General features: G+C 28.8%; 1 protein-coding gene across 1 annotated transcript; it reads right to left on the reverse strand.

Annotated features, from left to right (window-relative positions):
* Positions 1-222: 222 nt before the first annotated feature.
* Positions 223-19,046, reverse strand: LOC107445499 (glycine receptor subunit alpha-3). The gene is made up of 10 exons (XM_016059900.3): positions 18,869-19,046; positions 18,169-18,242; positions 16,795-16,847; positions 13,239-13,468; positions 11,968-12,050; positions 10,796-10,954; positions 8,913-9,097; positions 4,984-5,145; positions 2,486-2,797; positions 223-276 (listed from the first exon to the last, which is right to left on the reverse strand). The coding sequence occupies exons 1-10, from the start codon at positions 18,934-18,936 to the stop codon at positions 223-225; spliced, it is 1,380 nt and encodes a 459-aa protein (XP_015915386.3). The 5' UTR covers positions 18,937-19,046.
* Between the last annotated feature and the right edge of the window lie 1,701 nt (positions 19,047-20,747).

Consider the following 20,747-nt stretch of genomic DNA (forward strand, 5'->3'; position numbering starts at 1 on the left):
GAAACACATTGTTACATACTTAACTGAAAGCGCAGTAAGTATAATAAAGAAATACTGTTTCAATATTCCATTGTAATATTTATAATTTTTTTCTCACATTTATTACAATCGTAAGAAGGTAGTTGTAAAGCAATTGTGAGAATTTAAATTGCATCTAAATGAATAATTAACCGGAAAAACAAGCGTTGTTATGAACAGGAGAGCAATTCCAGAGGAATATGATCAAAACTGATCGTATGGAGGTACTATGAGCAACTGACAATGAGCAACTCCTTGCTGAAATCCAAGTAAAATGACAATATTAGATAAACTCAAAGGTATCTTTTTTTTACCGCGTGTCATTCAACAGAAAATACAAAAACTTTAAAAAGAAAGAATTCTCCAGCTGCAGCCTTATTTACTTGACCTCTACACCCAACCACGACTAAGCACCTATCCCCATTTTTAGGGCACTATCTTTTAACGGCCAGCTATTCGACTAACCTTGTTAAGTCTGACTGTCATAAATTTTAATTTCGGTAAAATTATTTATATGGTAAAATGATTCAATTAGTAATTCAATGGTAAAATAAATAATATATTAATAATGATTCAATAATTATTCAAAATTCGTAGTAATAATTCAATAACTCAATGGTGAAATAAATGGGAGAAATCAAAAACCTTCTTGCGACTGTCTTTGAAAATAAACATGGCAATTTCTCTATAAAGAGGAAATTCAAAATGTCTAAAACGTTGAGAGATAAAAGAAAAGGAAATGAGCAAAATCATTGGTGAATACAAACTATTTTCGACGAATACATACTATATTTTTTCTTTATAAAAATATCCTGAAATTAGTTTTATCTCTTTGAGGAGCAGAAAATGTTTTAAGAAATAAAACACCAGACTCGTCACAATTATTTAAGTTTGGCTCTAGTAGAACAATTTCTTTAAATGAATTTTTACATTATTTTGTATACTTTGTGAATTTCGTTGAAAACCAAAGTTATTCAAAGAGTTAAATCAGACGCAGAAATTTGCAATCTTTCCGAGTCATATCTTCTCAATTAAGTTATATTTCAACAAGAAAAGTCAGCTCGTTCTATTTCAGTTCTGCTATCGCTATTTTGCTGTAGTTATTTGAAGTAACGATAGCTACAAGTTGATTGTTTTATTTTATTTTATTTCCGTCGTTGAACAGCCGACACAATTTTTGGTTTTACGACTACTAATGTTCAACTCTGTAGCCTTGTAATTTTGGACCAATCCAGAAGAAAATGAAACTCCTGACTCAGTACCCCCAGAGGTATTGATTTGTTATGGGAACATGGAGGACTTTGCAACTCGATAGATTTAACGTGCATCAGTCACCATTTACTACTCGGGGAGTCTTCGGCCGGTAGGAATCGAACCCACGAGCTCTTGTACATGGGCACAGCTCCCCACCGACCAGGCTATCCCGGCCTTTAAGTTGATTGTTTACAACTTGGTATGAAATTTAAAATCTAATAATTGGTATTCTATCGACATCATTGTTTTCTCATAGATCGAATTTATTATGCACTGCATCGAATAAACAAACACATCTTTAAACTAGATAGGGATAAATGTCCGCCAATTCACAAGAAAAAGAAATTTAGGAAAGCTAAAATTGTTTCTAAAGGAAAACATGCTACTTACCACATCAAAATGTGAGAAGTTGAATGTGCTAACTGTTAGAACTAAATTAGCGTCGATAATGAAAACAAATTAAAAAAGAGAAAATCAAAAAAAGTGAGCCATATTGACCTGGTAAAAAGCACTCAAAAATTTTGACTTATTAGTTATCAAGAAATTGTAAAAGTGTGAACGTGAACATTAATTATATTCTTATTACATATTTAGTATTCCATGTTTTGGCAACAGCAGTCCTTGTGTACGATATAGATTTTGAGTTTTTAGAATAACGGTGTGCGTAAATTTTAATAAAAGTAAACAATAAATGAACTGCGTTTGTTTTGTTTTTCTTTTAAAAGTTGTTTCTTACAAAATTAAAAAGTAGTTGATTGTTAGCGACCACTGTTGTAATTTCAATCATAAGTCAAATTTTTCTAACTGTAAGATCTTTTGCATTATTAACATGTCTGTAAAGGTGAATTAGAGCATGGCAATTTTTTTGTTGATCGTATTACAGCCCTTTGGTCAGCCTGATTTCTTATTCATTTCTATTCTTTTTGAATTTTTTGGTACCCTTACTGACAGTTTACTATTGTTTATTGGTTATTTAATTGATTAATTATAAACCAAATTTTGTTCATTATTGTTTCATCTCATGAGGATCGACTTCAAACCATTGTTAACTTTAATTTTATTATGAAGTGATAAAAGAAATGTAAGCCGGAAAAAAAATAATTTCCGGCTTACATTTTCATCTCTTTGCTTGAAAGTAATGATTATTATGACAATATTTGTCCTAAAATGGGGAAATAAAGCACTAATGAATGAAAAAAAAGCAATAATGTACAAATAAAGAGTTAGAAATTTTAGTTTTATTTAAAAAGTAAGCCCAATATATTACAGCAAATAAAGTAAAAAAAAGGGGATAAATTTTTTTGCTCATGTTGTCCACAAATTGGCTTTTACGTTTATTCCTTTCGCAACTTTTCGCAACGTTGTCTTGAGTTTTCAAACAGATTGCCAATTTATATGAAGCTGCAGATTTTTCAGGAGGATGGATTGCTTTTTTGACATTTTTGGAATCGTCTGACCAAGAACTGCACAAAACCATACGTTTATTTGGCTTCTTATTCTCTTTCAGATGATTTTGTAGCTCTTCCTGAAAAGTTAGTTTTTTCAAACATCAGTTTTATGCAATTCTAAGTTAAAGAAAAAAATTTTCAAAATTTTTTGGACTGGCTGTTTTGTTTGTGAAAATTTAAAAATTTTTCTATAATGCAATGGATATCTAAGTATTAGAAAATATTAGTTCTGAATGAACTGGATCGTAAACAAAATCCAAAGATAATTTAATTTCAGGTTTATTCAAAGATAATTTCTCATCAAAATTAAGTTTTACTTACTATTTAAATATTTTTGTGCAAAAATGGTAGAAAAAAATTTTGAATTTTAAGCGTAAATTATTTTAGAATAAATTTATACTGTGAAAATTTGAATGACAAAATAAGAAATTTAATGAAAATTGGTCAAATTGTCCCCGAGATACATTTACTTTTTAAACTCAAAATACTTTTATAACTCAAAAACAATTTGATTGAATTCGCAGTAATTTGTATATGATAAATAAATATTAACCACTTTTTTTTACATGAAATTATCTTCGATTAAATGGATTTTATAATTTAGTGCAAAATGCTTATGATTCACTTAAAAATTTTCTGAAATATGGTGAAATAAGTAAAAAAGGAAAATTAGATTAAGGTGCACACTTTCGTCCGCTATTGAGATTATAAAAAAAGATGTTTTGTTCATAGCAAGCACTTTTATGTGCGTTATTTTGCTACACGACTAGTTAGTAGCGCATATTAATTGAAGTCACCTCTTTGAACCATTATATTTGCTCTTAGTTTGTGAAAATCCGATCATAAGAATAAAAGTTATTTTGGTCAGTATCTTTTTTTAAAATTCAGAATGCTGAATTGCAAGCTTAATTATTAAACTTATCGTAAATATGCAAATAGTTTTTTTAATAATCATTTTAATTTAATCATTTTTGTCAAGCAAAGCAATATGGTACTACAGATACTACCAATTTCGGCCATCCTCTAATTTTTCCAGCAGAATTTGCACCTAGAACATAGCTGTAATTTTTTGCTTTCACTTTTTCCTGAGAATCAAGATTCAACACAATTAAAATTATAGTTTTAATAAGTGTTTTTAATAGTAGCAATATTTTTATAATATGTTTTCGTGAATTAATACAAAAAAAACCCAATGGAACTCATTTTCGATTAAACAGAGCTGTAAGTCAACAATTCTTCATTTAGGCTATAGTTAGCGAAAAAGTGGTCGGAGGGGGAGATTTTTCGAGTAGATACTGACTATCATTGTGCTTTAATTTTGTCCGAATTGGTTCAGAATTGTGAATTTAAATGAAAACAATCATACATACAAATATACATTAAATATATTGCTGCAGTCTACATGGGCTAAAAGAATGAACTAAAGCTATAACAGTAATATTATTTTAGTACTTCAAAATTAATATTCGAAATTTTTCCGCTGTAAAATTTCATTAAATTTGAAATTAGGGATCCCAGGTTCTTCAATTATAACGAGGAAATGTGTACAAAAATTGTATACATTTTGTGAGATTAATATTTAATTGACAATTTTCTTGAAAATTATTCTTAAAAAGAGTTACAAAACGCGTCTATGGTCAAAGCGTAACATTGTAATAATTTTGCACTCTACGTTACATGAATTTAAAAATTATATTTATTTATACAAAAACAGATTTGCTGTTAAAGAGGGTTTGATCTTGAAAATGTAGAATATACAGGGTTATTCAGAATTCCCTCCGGAATTTCGAAGCGTTATAGTAAAAAAACGAAGACGAATATGGCAAAAAAGAACATATGAAATTATTCTGAAAGTATTCAACTTTAATTTAAGCAGTTGCCGGTAGATGGCAGTAACATGTACCACTGAAGCCAGTTGTAGTAAAGAAAAATGGCGTTTACAGGCGGAGGGAATTATGAATAGCCCTGTACATTCTCAGTATGTGAACTTAGCTGATTAAATAAAATATAGAGCAGACGTTTATAATATAGAAGGCAAAACAAAGAGCAAAGTTGTTCCTTTTCTTTTACTTTTCAATTTTTTATAAAACCAAAAATGCCTTTATCAGCATACCATTATTTCTAAAATTAGTCTATCCCTTTTAGCTAATAAAATTTCATAAAGTTCAAGAATAGTTGAAGCAAAGCCTTTAATTTGACGTATGGCTATTTTGTGTCACCTGATCATATTACTGAATCTAACATTAATTGTCAGCATGCTTACATTTTGATTGTTTGAGCAATCTTCACACAATTTAGAAGCTATGTTATATGATATTGCAAATTCAACCAGAGTCGAAAAAACCACAAAGATGCATACGAATAACCAAATATCCATTGCCTTCATGTAGCTTACAGGTGGAAGTTGAGATCTATAATGTTCAACCTGTAAAACAAAAAATACACAATGGAATGTAGATGAAGTCTAATTTTTGCAGCTTTCAAAATATAATAATATTCAAACGCAGATACGAAAAAAGCAATTTAATTAAAAAAATTACTATCTGTATACTAATGGAACAGTATTTGTGACTAGACATGTAGTTCCCCCAATTTGTTTCGGCTACGGGACCCTAAATAATCGAATTTTTTTCGGCGGCATTTTTTTTAAAAAAAAGTTTATTAGCAACTATGAATATGCTAACCGAAATAAAAACTACCAATTATTTTGAAAATATTTAAAGTGTAGAACGAAATTTTTAATATTACTAATTTATTCTTGGTGTATGTATTTGCTGAAAATAATTAAATTAAGCTGAATTATGATTCTAAAAAACGACCCTTATTAAAAAAGAGCGTTTAACTGAGAATTGTTGTCAGAGAAATGTAATTCTTTATTCTTAAATTTAGTTATTTTATTTTAAATTGAAAAGCTCAATGAGAAAGAATTATTGAACTTCTTAAGAAACACATATCCTTTTCATAATTTATTCAATATATTGTAATTGAAGAAATATTCTTCTATTTAAATTTTGGTACTTCTTTAAATTGGTCTTTTACATAAATAAGTTCATATAAGCAATTGATACATTTAAAAAAATATGGATTATTGATTGAAAGTAAATATAAATATTATTGCTTAAAAAATTCTAACTTTAGGTATGCTAAGATTCTTTTGGAAAACTGTCCTTCGTTATTATTTATGGTTATGAGGAAATTTTCGGTACAGACTGGTCAAATTTATTCATACAAATTTTCATACTCGAAAACAAAATATAAAGTATTAAGAAAAAACTAAACTCAGTGGCGTGACAGCCCATAGAGGGCCAAGGCCTAATGTGCCCATCTCAGTTTTCTTGACCTTGGGCTCTGGGGTGCAGGAGCAGATGTTCCGGTGATTAGCCGAACGCGAAGCCTCCCGGTGTTTAGTTCTCAAGCATGCTTGGTACTCATTTATCGACCCTCTGAAGGGATGAAAGGCTGAGTAAACCTTGCCCGGCCCGAGGATCGAATCCATGGAGCTAAGAGTAGATGGAGGAGACATTAGCAGAAATTCGTGAAGCCGAAAGCTCAGCAATGTTAACCGCGAAATTAACCGTCGGCCATCTTACATACTTCAAAACATTGGCAGTTGTAGCTCGTTTATGCTTGAATTGTCGTATGTTCGGACAGTCATTATCATTTTTATTTTATTCGTTATTCGAGTAGTCTTACTTTGTCTTATTATTTTTTCTTGGACTTCTTATTATTTTAATTATATTATTTTAATTATGACTTCTTGCATCTTAAGGTTTTATGTTACTTTATAAAAATTTCAGCTGTAGTTTTATTTATTTCTGTCGAAGTTNATAGTGATTGTTAAATGAACTTGACCTAATATTAACTTTACCAAGAATTCCATTTGTTTTAAAAATTCTGTCAAGTTGAAATGTTTTTTCTAAAAGTTAGAAATACGAAAATTCTAACGGCTAAATAAAAATGGAGAAAGATTGGATGGATGGATCTCTTATTTAACTTAAAAGACTAAACTCGACACTTTAAATCAAATTAAGAACCCTTCAAAACAGCCCTCCAAGCTCCGTTAAAAAGCATGGATTAACTACAAATAGAAAGATGTATGAGCGCACAACGACGCAGCAAGTAAGATGGCGACGGAGAACTCTCGCGGTTGCTTCCCCTTGAAAGGAGTGGGCCAATGGGAGTGTGTTCTCCACTTACTCCTAGCTCCATGATCGAATCCAGGACCTATGGCACGGGAGCGCGAAGAGCTACCACTCAGAAACCGGGCGTCAGAAAATATTAAGAAAGTCTCAAAATTTTTGTGCATAATAAGAAATTATAATAGCAAAAGACAGTCTCTAGTTTAGTTCACTCCAAATTTTGAGAACGTATGTGGTATGCCATTATAGACATTACGTATTTCTTGGGTTTTAAAATTTCACAAATTTAATTTTTAATCATGCTGAATGCAATTTTGATTAAACTAAAGTAATTAAATGATTTTTATTATAAGATTAAGCGAATATAAATATTTTAACTATCAATGAATCGGCTAACTTTTTAATTCAATACAAATGCATAACTCATTTATTCATTGTTGCGACTATTCGAATATTAAAATTTGTTTTTAATTCTATTTTTCTTATGCTGCTTTATTTATCTAGTCACAGTTACAGGGTTACATTAAATTCTCAGGGTCTTTTTGGTGATCAAGTAGTAGCAGGATTATATAAACTTTAATATTAATTTCTTGGTTATAACAGTAATCGATAATTCGGATTTCTTTGGATGCCTGAGTCTCTCGGATCGATAACAACTTTGGATCTCTTCCTATGCTCCTGAGTGTCCGTTAGCAACTAGGACCCTCAGGAGTTTTCCTTTGGAGTCTTTGGATACCTGCGAGCCCATCTGTTCGACCGTTAATAGTTTAAAAAAAGTTTTTAAAAATTTATCATGAAAATATGGACGTGTCTTTACCTCATAAAGAGAGGCAGCTTTGTCGCATCCTATTATAAGTATGGCCATATTTTGTTTTGTTTACTTTAAAAAAATACTACCTAAATAAAGCAACAAATTTTTGTTCGAAGTCTCTGCAGTAATTTCTCTTTCACTACAAACTAAAATGTACCAGAAATTCCCACTATACCTACAATGCCTCCATAGTATGCTCTCGAAATGTCGTCGGACTTGCAGACTTTAAAAATTATGTTCTTAGAATTATTGAAAGTAAAATAAACAAAATGAAATTTTTTTTCTTACATATAATGCTATTAATGTATTTTTACATCAGTTTCTTCTTTTTAAAGCAACATTAAGAATAGAAATTGTAGTTTAAGTATTCGCAAATTTTAGAAAAGTAATGGTAAGTGAATAATGGTTTTAATTCAATATACTACTATAAGTATTGTAGAGAAAAATTCATATGATATAAAAAGAAATTTTCAATTAATAAAGCGATAAAGATGATTGATGTTGATGAACATTTTTTATACCTAAAATGTTGTTCAGGAGAATTTATCATTTCATAGCTATTGCAGTTTTATTTTGATGCATGAAAAAACAGTGATAGAAATTATCTCGCAGTTAATTTTTTTATTTATTTTAACTTTATTTATTTATTTAATTAAAACTTCCTCAATGTATGTTTTTCTGAAGTATAATTTTAAAGGTCCTCTCTCAAGGATAGCTACTTATTTGCTTTCTTCTTCTTAAGCGTGAAAGTACAAAAAAAATCTTTTAATTTAGTAATTTTTAATCACAAAATTGTTTGTAGAAACATGTCATAGGCGGCGATGACATAATTCACATTACTGAAAGTACAGATGATATCTGCTTTACCTGGGTGCTTAGTGTTGATAAAGACGTTAAATTCAATGGAGATTAAATAGAATGAAATGAAATTATTTAAAAGCTAAGAAATTTGTAATGCCTATATTGCCATGAAAGAAACATTATTAAAATTATCGATGATATGTACCTTACCTGGGTGTATAGTGTTAACAAAGATGTTACTCTCAATTAGATTAAATATAAATCAAGGAATTAAACGAAATTTAAAAGTTCAGAAATTTTTAACTCTTTATAATGACACGACAGAAGCATTATTAAAATCCAGATGATATATACCTTACTGGGGTGTATAGTAAGAAATATGTAATGCCTACAATGGCATGGTGGAAGTATTATTAAAATCATTGATGATATATGCCTTACCTGTGTGCAAAGGGTTAATAAAGATGTAACACTCAAAGCTACTCTTGCAGGGACAGCGTCGGTTTCTAACCAAAAAGTAATCCAACTCATTATGACAATAAGAGTTGAGGGGGTGTACGTGTTAATAATGCTGCCCGACAGCCTTCGAACTAGAGTGATATTAGTGATAAGACTTGTATAAGAACCTGCAATTAATAAAGTAAGAGGAAGAAAGGATGATTAATGACGAAAGAATATATGTTTGAAGGTTAAACAAAAAGATCATAATAACGAGAAATTTGTATTATTCCACGCGAAAACAACATTTGATATCACGTTTTTGTTTATGATAGTCAATTATTTTGGAATAAAAGTGCCTGTTATTTAAATAAAGCATTCATTTTGAAGGAAAAAATGATTGAAAAAAATTACGTTTTCTTTAATAATATTAATAATTAATTCTTAATTAACTCTTAACATAATAATAATTCATTCTTAATAAAAAACTCTCAAGAGGACTCCTAAATGGAAAATTACCCTCCAACTACATTAGTAATTAATTACAAATTATGACAAGATTACTTATACTTTTCAGAACAGCAGCTAATCCTTCCTTAGCTTGTTTACAATTTGATATTTGGAAAAAATAACTTCAGCAATTTCAACTTCATACTTGAATTAATTTTTTTTATACTTTAAATTAGAAATTACTAATTTAATTGAAAGAGAATTTTCCATAAATGGTTTCAAAAGGCCTCTAGAGTAATTTGATAAATCAAATGAAACAAAAATGGTAATATTTTACAGGTTTTCCAAAAAAATATTGGTTATTTAAAAAAAATAATGATTTGAAGAATTTCGTACATAATAATGACAAGAAAGGGATAAAACCCAATACTATGCTCAGTATTTAAGTATTTAGATCAGCTTGAAACCAAGGAAGGAAAAATAGTACAAATATATTCAAGGCTAATTTTTTTTAAGAATCTGAAATTCTAACGCCAGAGTACTTTATTTACGTCGTATACTTTTCTTTTAATAAAGTTCATTAACAAATACTGAATTTTGAGGATATGCTGAATTATTTATCGATGATAAAAAAAAAACATTTTGAGCTTTAAATCACATTAATTTGCTAATTTTGTAATCAATCATCACCAGAGTTTATTTTGTTTAAACTATAGTGCATTCAAACATTTTAAATATTGGGTACAACATAAAGTGAAATTAATTCGACTTAAATCTGTTGAATAAAAGTCAAATTTCGTTAAAAATTCTTCTCCTTTCAATAAAAATTAAAAGCTTTAGCATAAAATCAAGAATAAATATTAAAGAAAAAAAAACTGAAATCATTCAGATTTGTAAAAAATATGCAGGGAGCACGATGGTAAAAATATTAATATTCCGATTGTATTATACCAATATTTACGCATTTATAATGATTTTTTTTAAATATATAAAAAAAAATTGTTTTGAGAGAGATCAAATCCCAGTGATGGCTGATTGATACGAATCCGGTTTACACCGACCAATGTATTGATGTAAAATATCCTCAGTGGTAGATGGATCATGGGTTAGAGTTCCCTTGCCATCAGGCTAACCATGGGATGATCTCGTGGTCTTCCTCTCCATGTAACGCAAATGCCGGTTAGTTCCATCGAAAAGTCCTCCACGAAGGCAAGTTTTACCAATACTTGATCTAGGTGTTCCCTTGTCTTCTGGATTGGGCTCAAAATTAGAAACCTACGGAGTTGAACATTAGTAGTCCTAAACCCAAAAAGTGGGTCTGATGCTCAACTACAGTTATGAAATAAAATAAAATCTATTGTCATGTGACTAAGGGGATAGAAGGTTTACCTTCCAATGAGGGGAAATTGGTTCGAATCCCAGCAATCAATACTTACGGTCTCCGAAGATTTCAGTGATGGAATGTAAAGTTGGTTTCAAAAGGTAAAACTGAAGAGGTTCTGGGTGTCGAACCATTTCAAGGACTTGAACTGCGTCTTTAAAGGGACTTTTATCGTCATCAATCCATTTTAAAGTAGCCTCAGAGTCAGGATGCACTAAATGAAATTCATTAAAAATAAAATTAAATTTTATACAGTTACGGAAAATTATTGATTATCCCCTGTCTATCTCCAGGACAATCTTGTGTACGCAAAATGCTTAAACATCATCTTTAAATGAAATTATTTTTTTTATAGATGGAATATTTTATTAGTCTGGCCTTATTTTCCATTATATTTTGTCTTATGCTACTTTTGTCCGTTTGTGATTTTGTTCCCGATAGTTCGAACGTAGTAGCTTTTCTTGGATAAATTTTACTTTGTGTTCATAAATTAAGGAAAAAGAGTTAAAACTCGATAAAAATGCACGTGATAATTCCCAACTCCAAACATTTTGCAAGCTGTCCACTATTTTAGAGCATTTTAAATTAGCAGATATTATGACTTTTGCTATTTAACAGCTTTTACTGACTGTAGAAATAATAACAATACATGTTGTAATAATGATAATTATGTTGTAGTAAGGATATCTTTGTAGAGCTCTCACGATCAGCACTCAAAAGTACTTTAATATTAATACATTTCACTCGGCTTCTCATAAAACAACAATGAATCAACTAGTGGTATACGTACATCGAATATATCACAGATAAAATTCTGGTGGGATAATACTTTAGTATGTCTACCAATACAAAAACACAATTCCAATTCACTAGTATATAATACATGTTAACTTAATTATATGAAGGGACAACTATTCATAGATGAATGTTAACATTATTGATAATACACGTACCACAATACGAAATCAGACACAAAAACGACTTAATCTGAATAAACACATCTTTTTCCCCAACGGAGTTGAATTTTTGTTTCTTAAACTGGAGAAGCTTAGCTGCTATTTGGATAATTTAGTTCCGGAAGTTTAGTTAGAGGAACTGCCAGGAGTTTGAGCCACTCAATTTTGATTTCACTTTTTACGTATTTGGAGTGTATTAGGTTTTTAAAAGAACATGGCATTATTTATGGTGTTGGAAAGTTCATACATCAATAATCATAAATGTACTTACTCATCCCTACTAAAAATAAGCATTTTTGAACATCAAATGGATAATATGTAAAATCCATATTGCAGCCAGATTTGAATAAGTATCTAAAAATAACAAGGTTAGTTAAAGTATTATACCGCATCAATAGAAAGAGTTTGCTCACTTTTCTGAGAGGTTATCTTCTGCCTCCCTCTTATGCAAGTTCGTACTACACAATCTCCAACCGGTCAGTAATTACTAAACTTTTTATTTGCTTTACGATTCACTTTATAGATCTAGTTAGGCTGGAGGAAAAAATTAATCGGACAGAAAGGTGCGCAAAATCTCTTAAATAAGCAACCTAATTTGAAACTTATTATTGCTTTGACCTTCAAAGCAATAGCCAATTCATTTTGCATTGTAAAAAATTCCGGATCAAATTACGGTAAAAAGTTCCGGTACCTTTGGATGCATTTTCCGGAAAATTCATTTTTACCGTAAATTTCCTACTGTAATTTTGACAATAATTTTTATTTAATTACGGTGAGTCAGTAATATTACAGCAAATACTTTAAAAATTACGGTCTATCAGATATGGTATTTTACTGTAAAACGTATTGGCACCCTGAGTGATTGTACTCTTTACCGTAAATTGAACCAGAATAGAATTAAGATTCTTTATTGTTTTATTACTTTATTTTGTTACTTTTCCTATTCTATTGCTGCAAAATCTTCAAAAAACGTAAAAATTAAAAAAATAATAATAATGACACGGCCAGCATGTATTTTTTTTAAAATCAAAATATCACAATGTGATTTTTTAACATGTATTTTTTTTATCTGATGCAATTTAAAGAAGTAACGTTCTGATAGTGTAGATAAATTAAAATTATATTTTTAAATCATAAATAAAGTGCTGAGTACCATGTGGAGGAAAATAATTTTGCACTTACGATTTTTGAACCATGTTTGTAGTAAATGGTAAAAAAGCCGCATAGTTTTATATTCATCATCTTATATTAGTAGCTGTAAACGGTTTTGAAATCATCAGGGAAAAAATGTTCTTTACCGTAAACTTTACGGTTAATTGCATAGACAGACTGCGGCCGGTTACTTTACTCTAAGTTTAGAATAAAATTTTTTAACAGTGAAAAAAATGTTGCAATTTTAACTTTATTTGGAATATGAATAATATTTATGGCTTAAATACGACTTATTATTATCTAATTACGAAGCCTTTAAATGAAACAGCTTCTACGACGTACAGATCTTTTAGCTTTATAATTTTTTTTTACTAATTAGGGTGTACTTACCTTTTACTTTTAAAAAGTGTGCCACCTGAAAATACTTCTAAAGTTAAATCTATCTCAGAGCTCTGGAAATTTTCGATATGTTTAACTGTTTCATAAAATATATCAGGATTCCAAATGTTCTTTAGGCAACAAGCAGGTAAGAAAATGGAGGGTTTTGTGAAATTCAACTTATTAAATTCTATTCTGTTATCTTTCCAGGCTGTGTTTACGTATACATGAAAAAGATAACTCTGTAATTAGATACAAATAAAGATAAATGATTAATGCAATACAAATACAAATACAGATACAAATAAAGATAAATGATGGAAATCAATTTTTAAAACACTTTTAAATGTTTCTTCTAAATAAATGTCTTAACCTAATTTTCATAAATGGACAGCACGTTCAATGATTTTTACGGCAAGCATAAATTGTACATGCTTAAACACTTGTAAATATATTTATAATTCATACGGTTTACTGTATAAAGCGTGATCAATTTTGAAATCTTCAGACCCAATAATGTTCGATGTTCGAATTTTAAGGAAAAAGATCTTAAAATACGGTCTTTTTGGGGCGCAGGTAAGTATTTATCAATTTCAGGTATTACGATTGCACTATTAACCTCATGAATAAACTTTTAGAGTATCCTTCTTTTCATTAAAATAACAAATTAATCCTGATTATTGCATTTAATCATTCTAAACACTAAAATTATACTTTTAAAATTATACGTGATTATAAAAATGTAAGAAAACACATTGACCATAAAGTAAAGATTATATAGAAATTATTCTTAATACATAATTTTTTTTAGAAAAAAATATTTCTAAAGCGTACTAATTGAAGTTTTGGAGACATATTTGTTTCATTTCTGCTTCGCTTATTTACATTTTATTTTTTAATCTTTCCATAATTCTTTTGAAAGAATAAATTCTTCGATAGCCGCTCAATTTGAGTTAGTTTGGTTTATAAAATACATTTGATTACAGATAAGAAGTGTTATAGGAGATTTTTACAAAACTATTCAATAAATACTGCAAAGTGTTTTTAAAACTTAATTATTAGTTTCTTGAGGAAATCTTCAGACTTTTTTAATTGCAATAACACATTTAAAAAAATGGGAATATACTAGAAGTGGTATTATAGCTGGTTAATCTTACCAGGTATAAAGTTTAAATTAAATCGGAAAGTTTGAAAGAGTCAAGCTGGTTTTTAGAAAAGTTTCTTTTGTTAATGCAGCTCTTTTTATTCCCATTTTTTTAGTCCTTAACATGCTAAAAGTTATTTTTTGTAAACGTTTTCAAAAATTCCAAATACTCGAAAAGATAATCATGATTTTACAAGAGGCTGTGCTATTATAAAATCTATGAGAGATTAAAATTTAAACGCGGTTTTTAAAGTTAAAGCAATAAAAAAATTATTATGCAAGACTGTTAAAAAATAATTTCAGCTTTTTTGGAAAACTACTGAATTTAATAGAAATGAGTTTTGTTATAATGAGTTTTATCACTTTTGCCGTTAATTTTTGATGGTTTTAAAAACCATTAAAAATTAAAATCTTCGTAATTTCGTAAAAACGTGGTCATTTTTATACAGTTTATTCATAATTATTAGAACTTTGGAATTTTAAAATTACTTTTAATTTAGTTAATCTAAAATGGCTTTTAATCTCGTTGAAATAAGATCAAATATTTTATCGTCAGGAAAAGCTTATACTTGAATTCCTGAAACTCTTAACTTTCTTTCTGTGCTTTTAAAAGCACAAAATACAAATCTACTCGGAAGGAGAACTCATCTAATTTAGCAAACGAAATCAGCCAAAATCGCCATAAGAGAGGACTCACGTGACAGGAGGGACACTAATATTGGCGACAAAAACAGAGAAATATAACAGTCCGCTTGCTCTACTTAGATTAAAGTGCACTAGATTGACCTCGGTAATAAGCGGAATGCTCAATTTTTTCAGTCTATCAGTCATTTGCAAGTGAAATCAAGGAGAAACAACACATAGTATTTTCATACAGAAAAGTAATTTTTTTTTGTGCAAATTTTTCTTTCCTTTGCCATCTGACATTAATGCATACAAAAATTACTTTTCTGAAAAAACAAATAGAATTTTTTTTTATTAACATTAATTTACTAAAATCAATATATATATATATGTTTAACTTTACTTTCTATTTTATTGTATTTATTAACAAAATGGCAATTAAGGGAAATGTATTAAATCTAAGGTTTTATCAAATAATCTTGTCAAGAAATTGAGAAGAGTCACAGTATGAAAAAAAAAAATCAAAAAATATAAAGAACAGCAATAAACAAACAAAGAAACGAATAATAAAAAGTGTTTTCAGTTCACTGATATAGCGTTTCACTGATATAAACTAAATTCATTCTAAAGTTTCAGTGCAAAACCGTTATTTTTCCTCTTTAACTTATCACTTTAAAAGTATCAAAGCTTTATCAGTATTCGACACTCTTTAAGTACAGCTATTGCTTGCAAAGTTTTTTAGACATTTAATTATTACTTTATAATAGGTTTTCATAAATAGGTTTCAATCCCATGAGTCAAAAAGTGTCAAACTACCTTTAAGCAAGGAAGTTTAAACACGTTTTCGCATTTTTAAAAAATCATTAATAAAATGAGTAGTTTGAAATTTAACTAGAAAATAATAATTTAAACAAATGATAAACTATCAAATAATGTCAATTTTGAAATTTTATTACATTAAAAAAATGAAAGTTATGTAAATATATAAGTAAAAGTTATATTAGTAAAATATATGCAAAAAGGGAGTCAACTCTCCCAGGTTTCCTCTACTACATAGAAGTCTGACAGTACGCCAGAAAATCTTTTCTTTTTGAAAAATTGAAAACTATGAAAAAACATAGATTTTCTTTTCTTTAAAAATATAAATTTCCATGAAAAATTATACATATTTGTGGAGTGACATATTTCATTCGTTGTTTCATATTTGAGTATGCTCTTAACAATTTGATTGATTTTAATTTAGAAATTTTATTCATTAAAAAATATAAGTACACATGCAAGAAGGGAGTAAACTTTTCAATGCTTCCTCTACTAGATTGAAGACTGACAATACGTAAGAAAATTTATTCTTTTTGAAAAATTAAAACATATGAGAAAACATACATATATTTTTTTTAAAAATATAAATTTATATGAAAAATTATACATATTTATGCAGTGACATTTTTTACTCTTTGTTTCATATTTGAGTATGCTCTTAACAATTAGATTGATTGTAATTTAGAAATTTTATTACATTAAAAAAATATAAGTACACATGCAGAAAGTGAGTAAACTTTTCAATGCTTCCTCTACTAGATTGAAGTCTGACAGTACGCAAGAAAATTTTTTCTTTTTGAAAAATTGAAACCTATGAAAAAGCAGATTTTCTTTTCTTTAAAAATATAAATTTACAGGAAAAAGTATACATATATCGGCAGTGACATTTTAAGTTCTTTGTTTCATGTCTGAGTATGCTCTTAACAATAAGATTGATTTTAATTTTGAAATAAAAAGATAATGTCAAATAAGTGCACTTACCATAGAGCCCTCGTCAATTTCCCCAATATCTAGGACTTGAAAAGCGACATAAACTGTATTTGAAGAAAGTTCAAATTAAAAACATTATATAAATGAATATGCTTATTTACGTATATTATATAAATGTTCTCGAAAATGATTTGTATTATTTATTTCTAATAACCTTTCTAATAACCTTTCTTTTTAATAACCTTTTGGCCGAATCAAGGGGTGCAACAACCTACACGATCTACCATATTTACCAATAAGTATTCGGACATCTATGATTGAAAAGAAAAACAAAATGCATTTATATTCAATGTTGGCTAAGATTCTGTGAGAGATGTAATGTGCCGAACTGCAATCCAGAAAAATAGACTCATGGCTATGAAAGTCTGAAGAGCATCTTAGAAGGAACAGATCTTAATTAAGACCATTATTTGAGTGTGCCCGGCTAAGGGAAAGCCTTGTCCGTTCGGTTAAGCCCATTGCCATCCTATCAATTAATCATGGATCTCGCAACATGACAGTGTCCTTGTAACTTGTATTCGACGCATATAACTGCCATAATTTTTGATGAAAACTGTAATCTAAAATAATTTTTCTTATTCTTAAACTTAACCTTTAGTGTACAAGGTATAAATATTCTTAATTTTTCATTTTTTTGTGAAATATAGTTACATTTTAAAATCTATCATAACTATGCCTTACTCTTTTACTACATTATTTATGTTATTATTTGTCAAATAAACAGTTTATATTTGATGAATATTAACTTTTTTGCTAAGAAGTTAGTCATCGGAAAAAAATTGTACAACTGAGCTAAATATAAAGTTATATTTTTATATTTAAAGAACTGAATCAGTTTATCAATAATTCATTTGCACAACTTTGATGTTTCCCCTTGGCTAGTATAAAAAAATGTAACTTGATACCGCTAAAATCATTTAGAAGCGGAAAATGATATTTCAGGGAATTTCGCAAAGATTTCAACAACTGATTTCATAGTCAATCTCTTTCATAACTCCATTCAGAAAATTTTTAAGCTACTTGTCGTAACTCTCTTTTAAGTCAGGAACTCTAACATTAAATAGCTTCAGTTTTTCTATCATTTTTTTGTTCCAAGGTATCTTACAACGAATTTTTTTGTATTTAATAAACTGTATATCATGCTAGTATAGGTACTTACTATTGTATTTAGTGAACAATTGTACATGAAACAAATTAAGGACTGTTTTCTCTAAATAATAATAGTTATTAACAGCTTGAAAATTTGGGATCGGATTTCCCAATTTGAAAGAACATTTTTGACTATTAAATTTTGTTTTTATAATAGTGTGTGTTGTAGTAGAGTTTTAATAGTAGTATTTAAGTAAAGATTTTTAAATTAATTACCTTCACTTCCAGTGGCTTTATAAAGTTCGTAGTTTTCCGGCAAAATTTCTAAGCAACAGTCCAATGAATATTTACTGAAAAAAAAAGAGTCTTTGCAATCTGAAACTTAATTGCAGAGTGGTTACAATTGAAATGACGGTTCAACCGAACATAGGGTCATTTGGGTTGAAAGTGAGATCATCAGGCTGAGATTTCCGTCGAAAAATACTTTGAAATATTGTTGATAGATGGTGCTGTACTGCTAAAGCCATGTTTAAATGATGCATATGCATATTGTTGACCGGCATAAAACAAGCAGGCGTGTAAATAAATAAAATATTCTGTTATTTTCTGTATTTTGACCTCTTATCTTTCTTCTCACTGCTCTAAAGCGCCACCTGATGGTGAACTTTCGAACTGTTTTTTTCTTCAACAGAAACCTCCGTCGATAATGATCTTGATAACATATATATGAAGTAACACTTGAATCTATTTAGTATGACCAGAGTTAGAAGCCTCTGCGTACTGTCAGATAAATTGTAACACATCTATTAAAACTAGAAATTTATGAAATATCACAAAAAATCATAAAAACTACTAAGTAATGAATAAAAAATATAGTAAAATACATAAAGTAGGAAGTGAATTGAAAGAATACATTTTTGAGAAAGAATTAATAAATGGATGAAAAACTATGAATTAAAGAAAAGAAGCATTTTACCTATCACAAATTGCATTAAACTGTAATAAAATAATTATAATTAAATCGCTTAAAATCCGTAATAGCATTTTTATGTTTTATCTTAATCACACTCTTAAGCTTTTAAAAATAAGTTAATTAAATTATAGAAGCTAAAAATTTATTGCATCTACTGTTCGTTTCCAATCTACCACACTGGGACGATACTATTTCGAGTAAAGGTGAGATGTTCATTGAAATGTTTAATTTTGAAGACTCTCTCTCATTTTTCTCGATATTGAAATAGTACAGGTGCATGCGCAAATGAGAGGAAGATGCAGTACACGTATACAGTTAAAATACAGCATAAGTATCGACACGCAAGCTAAGCATGATAAATTGCGAATTCTAATTTAGGAGACATATACTCTCAAATTAATTTTTTTTTATGAAAATAAAACATCACTTCTTTAAAGCAATTTGCTGTGTTCCATGGAATAAATTATTCATCAATTACAACCTTCAATATTCTTAACTTTTTGGTTATTGGATTTTTTTAAATTTGAGCAAAAATGTAAATAAATAACCATTAACACGAAAGAGTTCGGAAATTTAGAAATATTTGAATGTCATTTTCTATACTTTCAGATAATCAATATACACTAAAGAAAAAGAATTCACAGATAATAGAGACAAGCAATATGCTTGGATATTTCAACATACAAAGTGTTTGCTGCCACTACGAATGCTAACTATTGACTTCTAAACATGCTTGAAATTCGATATTTTCTGACAGGACATAAGTATACTTCGCATGCAAAGATATCATTAGATGCGATACATTACGGATAATTCTCAAAATGGCTGTTTTAATGGTGCGTGAAACCATTCGTTAAAATAAATTTGAATAAAAACAAAACAAATTTGAAGCAAGTATTGCGATATTTCATTTCTTTTATTTTAAATCACCTCTTTGTAGTAAAGCTAAATTACCATACATTTAAAAATTATATGTTACTTATAGATTATAGATTTTGAGGCATAAATTAGCTAAGTAAAGACATTGTTACTAAATCAACAATACACAGAAAGAAAGTTAAGTTCATTACAAAAGCAATTTACCATTTCTATCAATATTTATGAAAAGCCATTAATATTTTTGCGAGATTTGAAAATGTTAAAAATTCTACAAATAAATAATGATTGAGGCTCAGTTGCACATTTCATGTTGATAATTTCGATGCTTTGAGTTGTTTCAATGCAAATTTAGTTTCAAAGGGAATTTAGATTTCCTCTTGACAGTGTGAAAAATGTACTGACATCAGAGTGGAATGAAAATGGCTTGATGTGAGCTGTTAAAAAGATCTTAGAATTGTAAGAAAAAGAAGTTCCTAATTTTGGATGTGGATATGTTACCCGGAGATATTTTTTTACGCAGTTTTACGCTCTAAGTGAATAATAAAATTTTTTATATTAAATTGGTCAACCATATTATTAAGTAATGTTGATATTTTTTTTATTATGGATGATTCCTATTATTAATCTTGGTTCACAAAGATTGCTTTGCGATTCGAGCTAGTGTCTAGTTTCAGAGATTCTGCTAGTCCTCTCAAGTTCGCACGTTTAGCAAGAAGGAAAATATATGGAGGCAATTTAAAGAAAATAATTTAAATAGAAAATATGTATTTCACACAGTAATTATTAGAGAAAGTATTGTACCTGAGACCAGAAACTTAGAAAGTAATCCATTATATGTTTATCTAAAAATGCATCTTTTTTTGTGAACAAATTCTGTAATACATTTCTGAATTTTTTTTTTATATTCGGGAAATCGGTCCAAGATATCACGTGGTGTTGCAGTCTGACTATTGAATATTCCTCCTTGAATAACATTAATCTTGATTTTCTTTCTTTTTTTTCT

The sequence above is a fragment of the Parasteatoda tepidariorum genome, chromosome 7, assembly GCF_043381705.1.
Source record: "Parasteatoda tepidariorum isolate YZ-2023 chromosome 7, CAS_Ptep_4.0, whole genome shotgun sequence".
Taxonomy (NCBI): domain Eukaryota; kingdom Metazoa; phylum Arthropoda; class Arachnida; order Araneae; family Theridiidae; genus Parasteatoda; species Parasteatoda tepidariorum.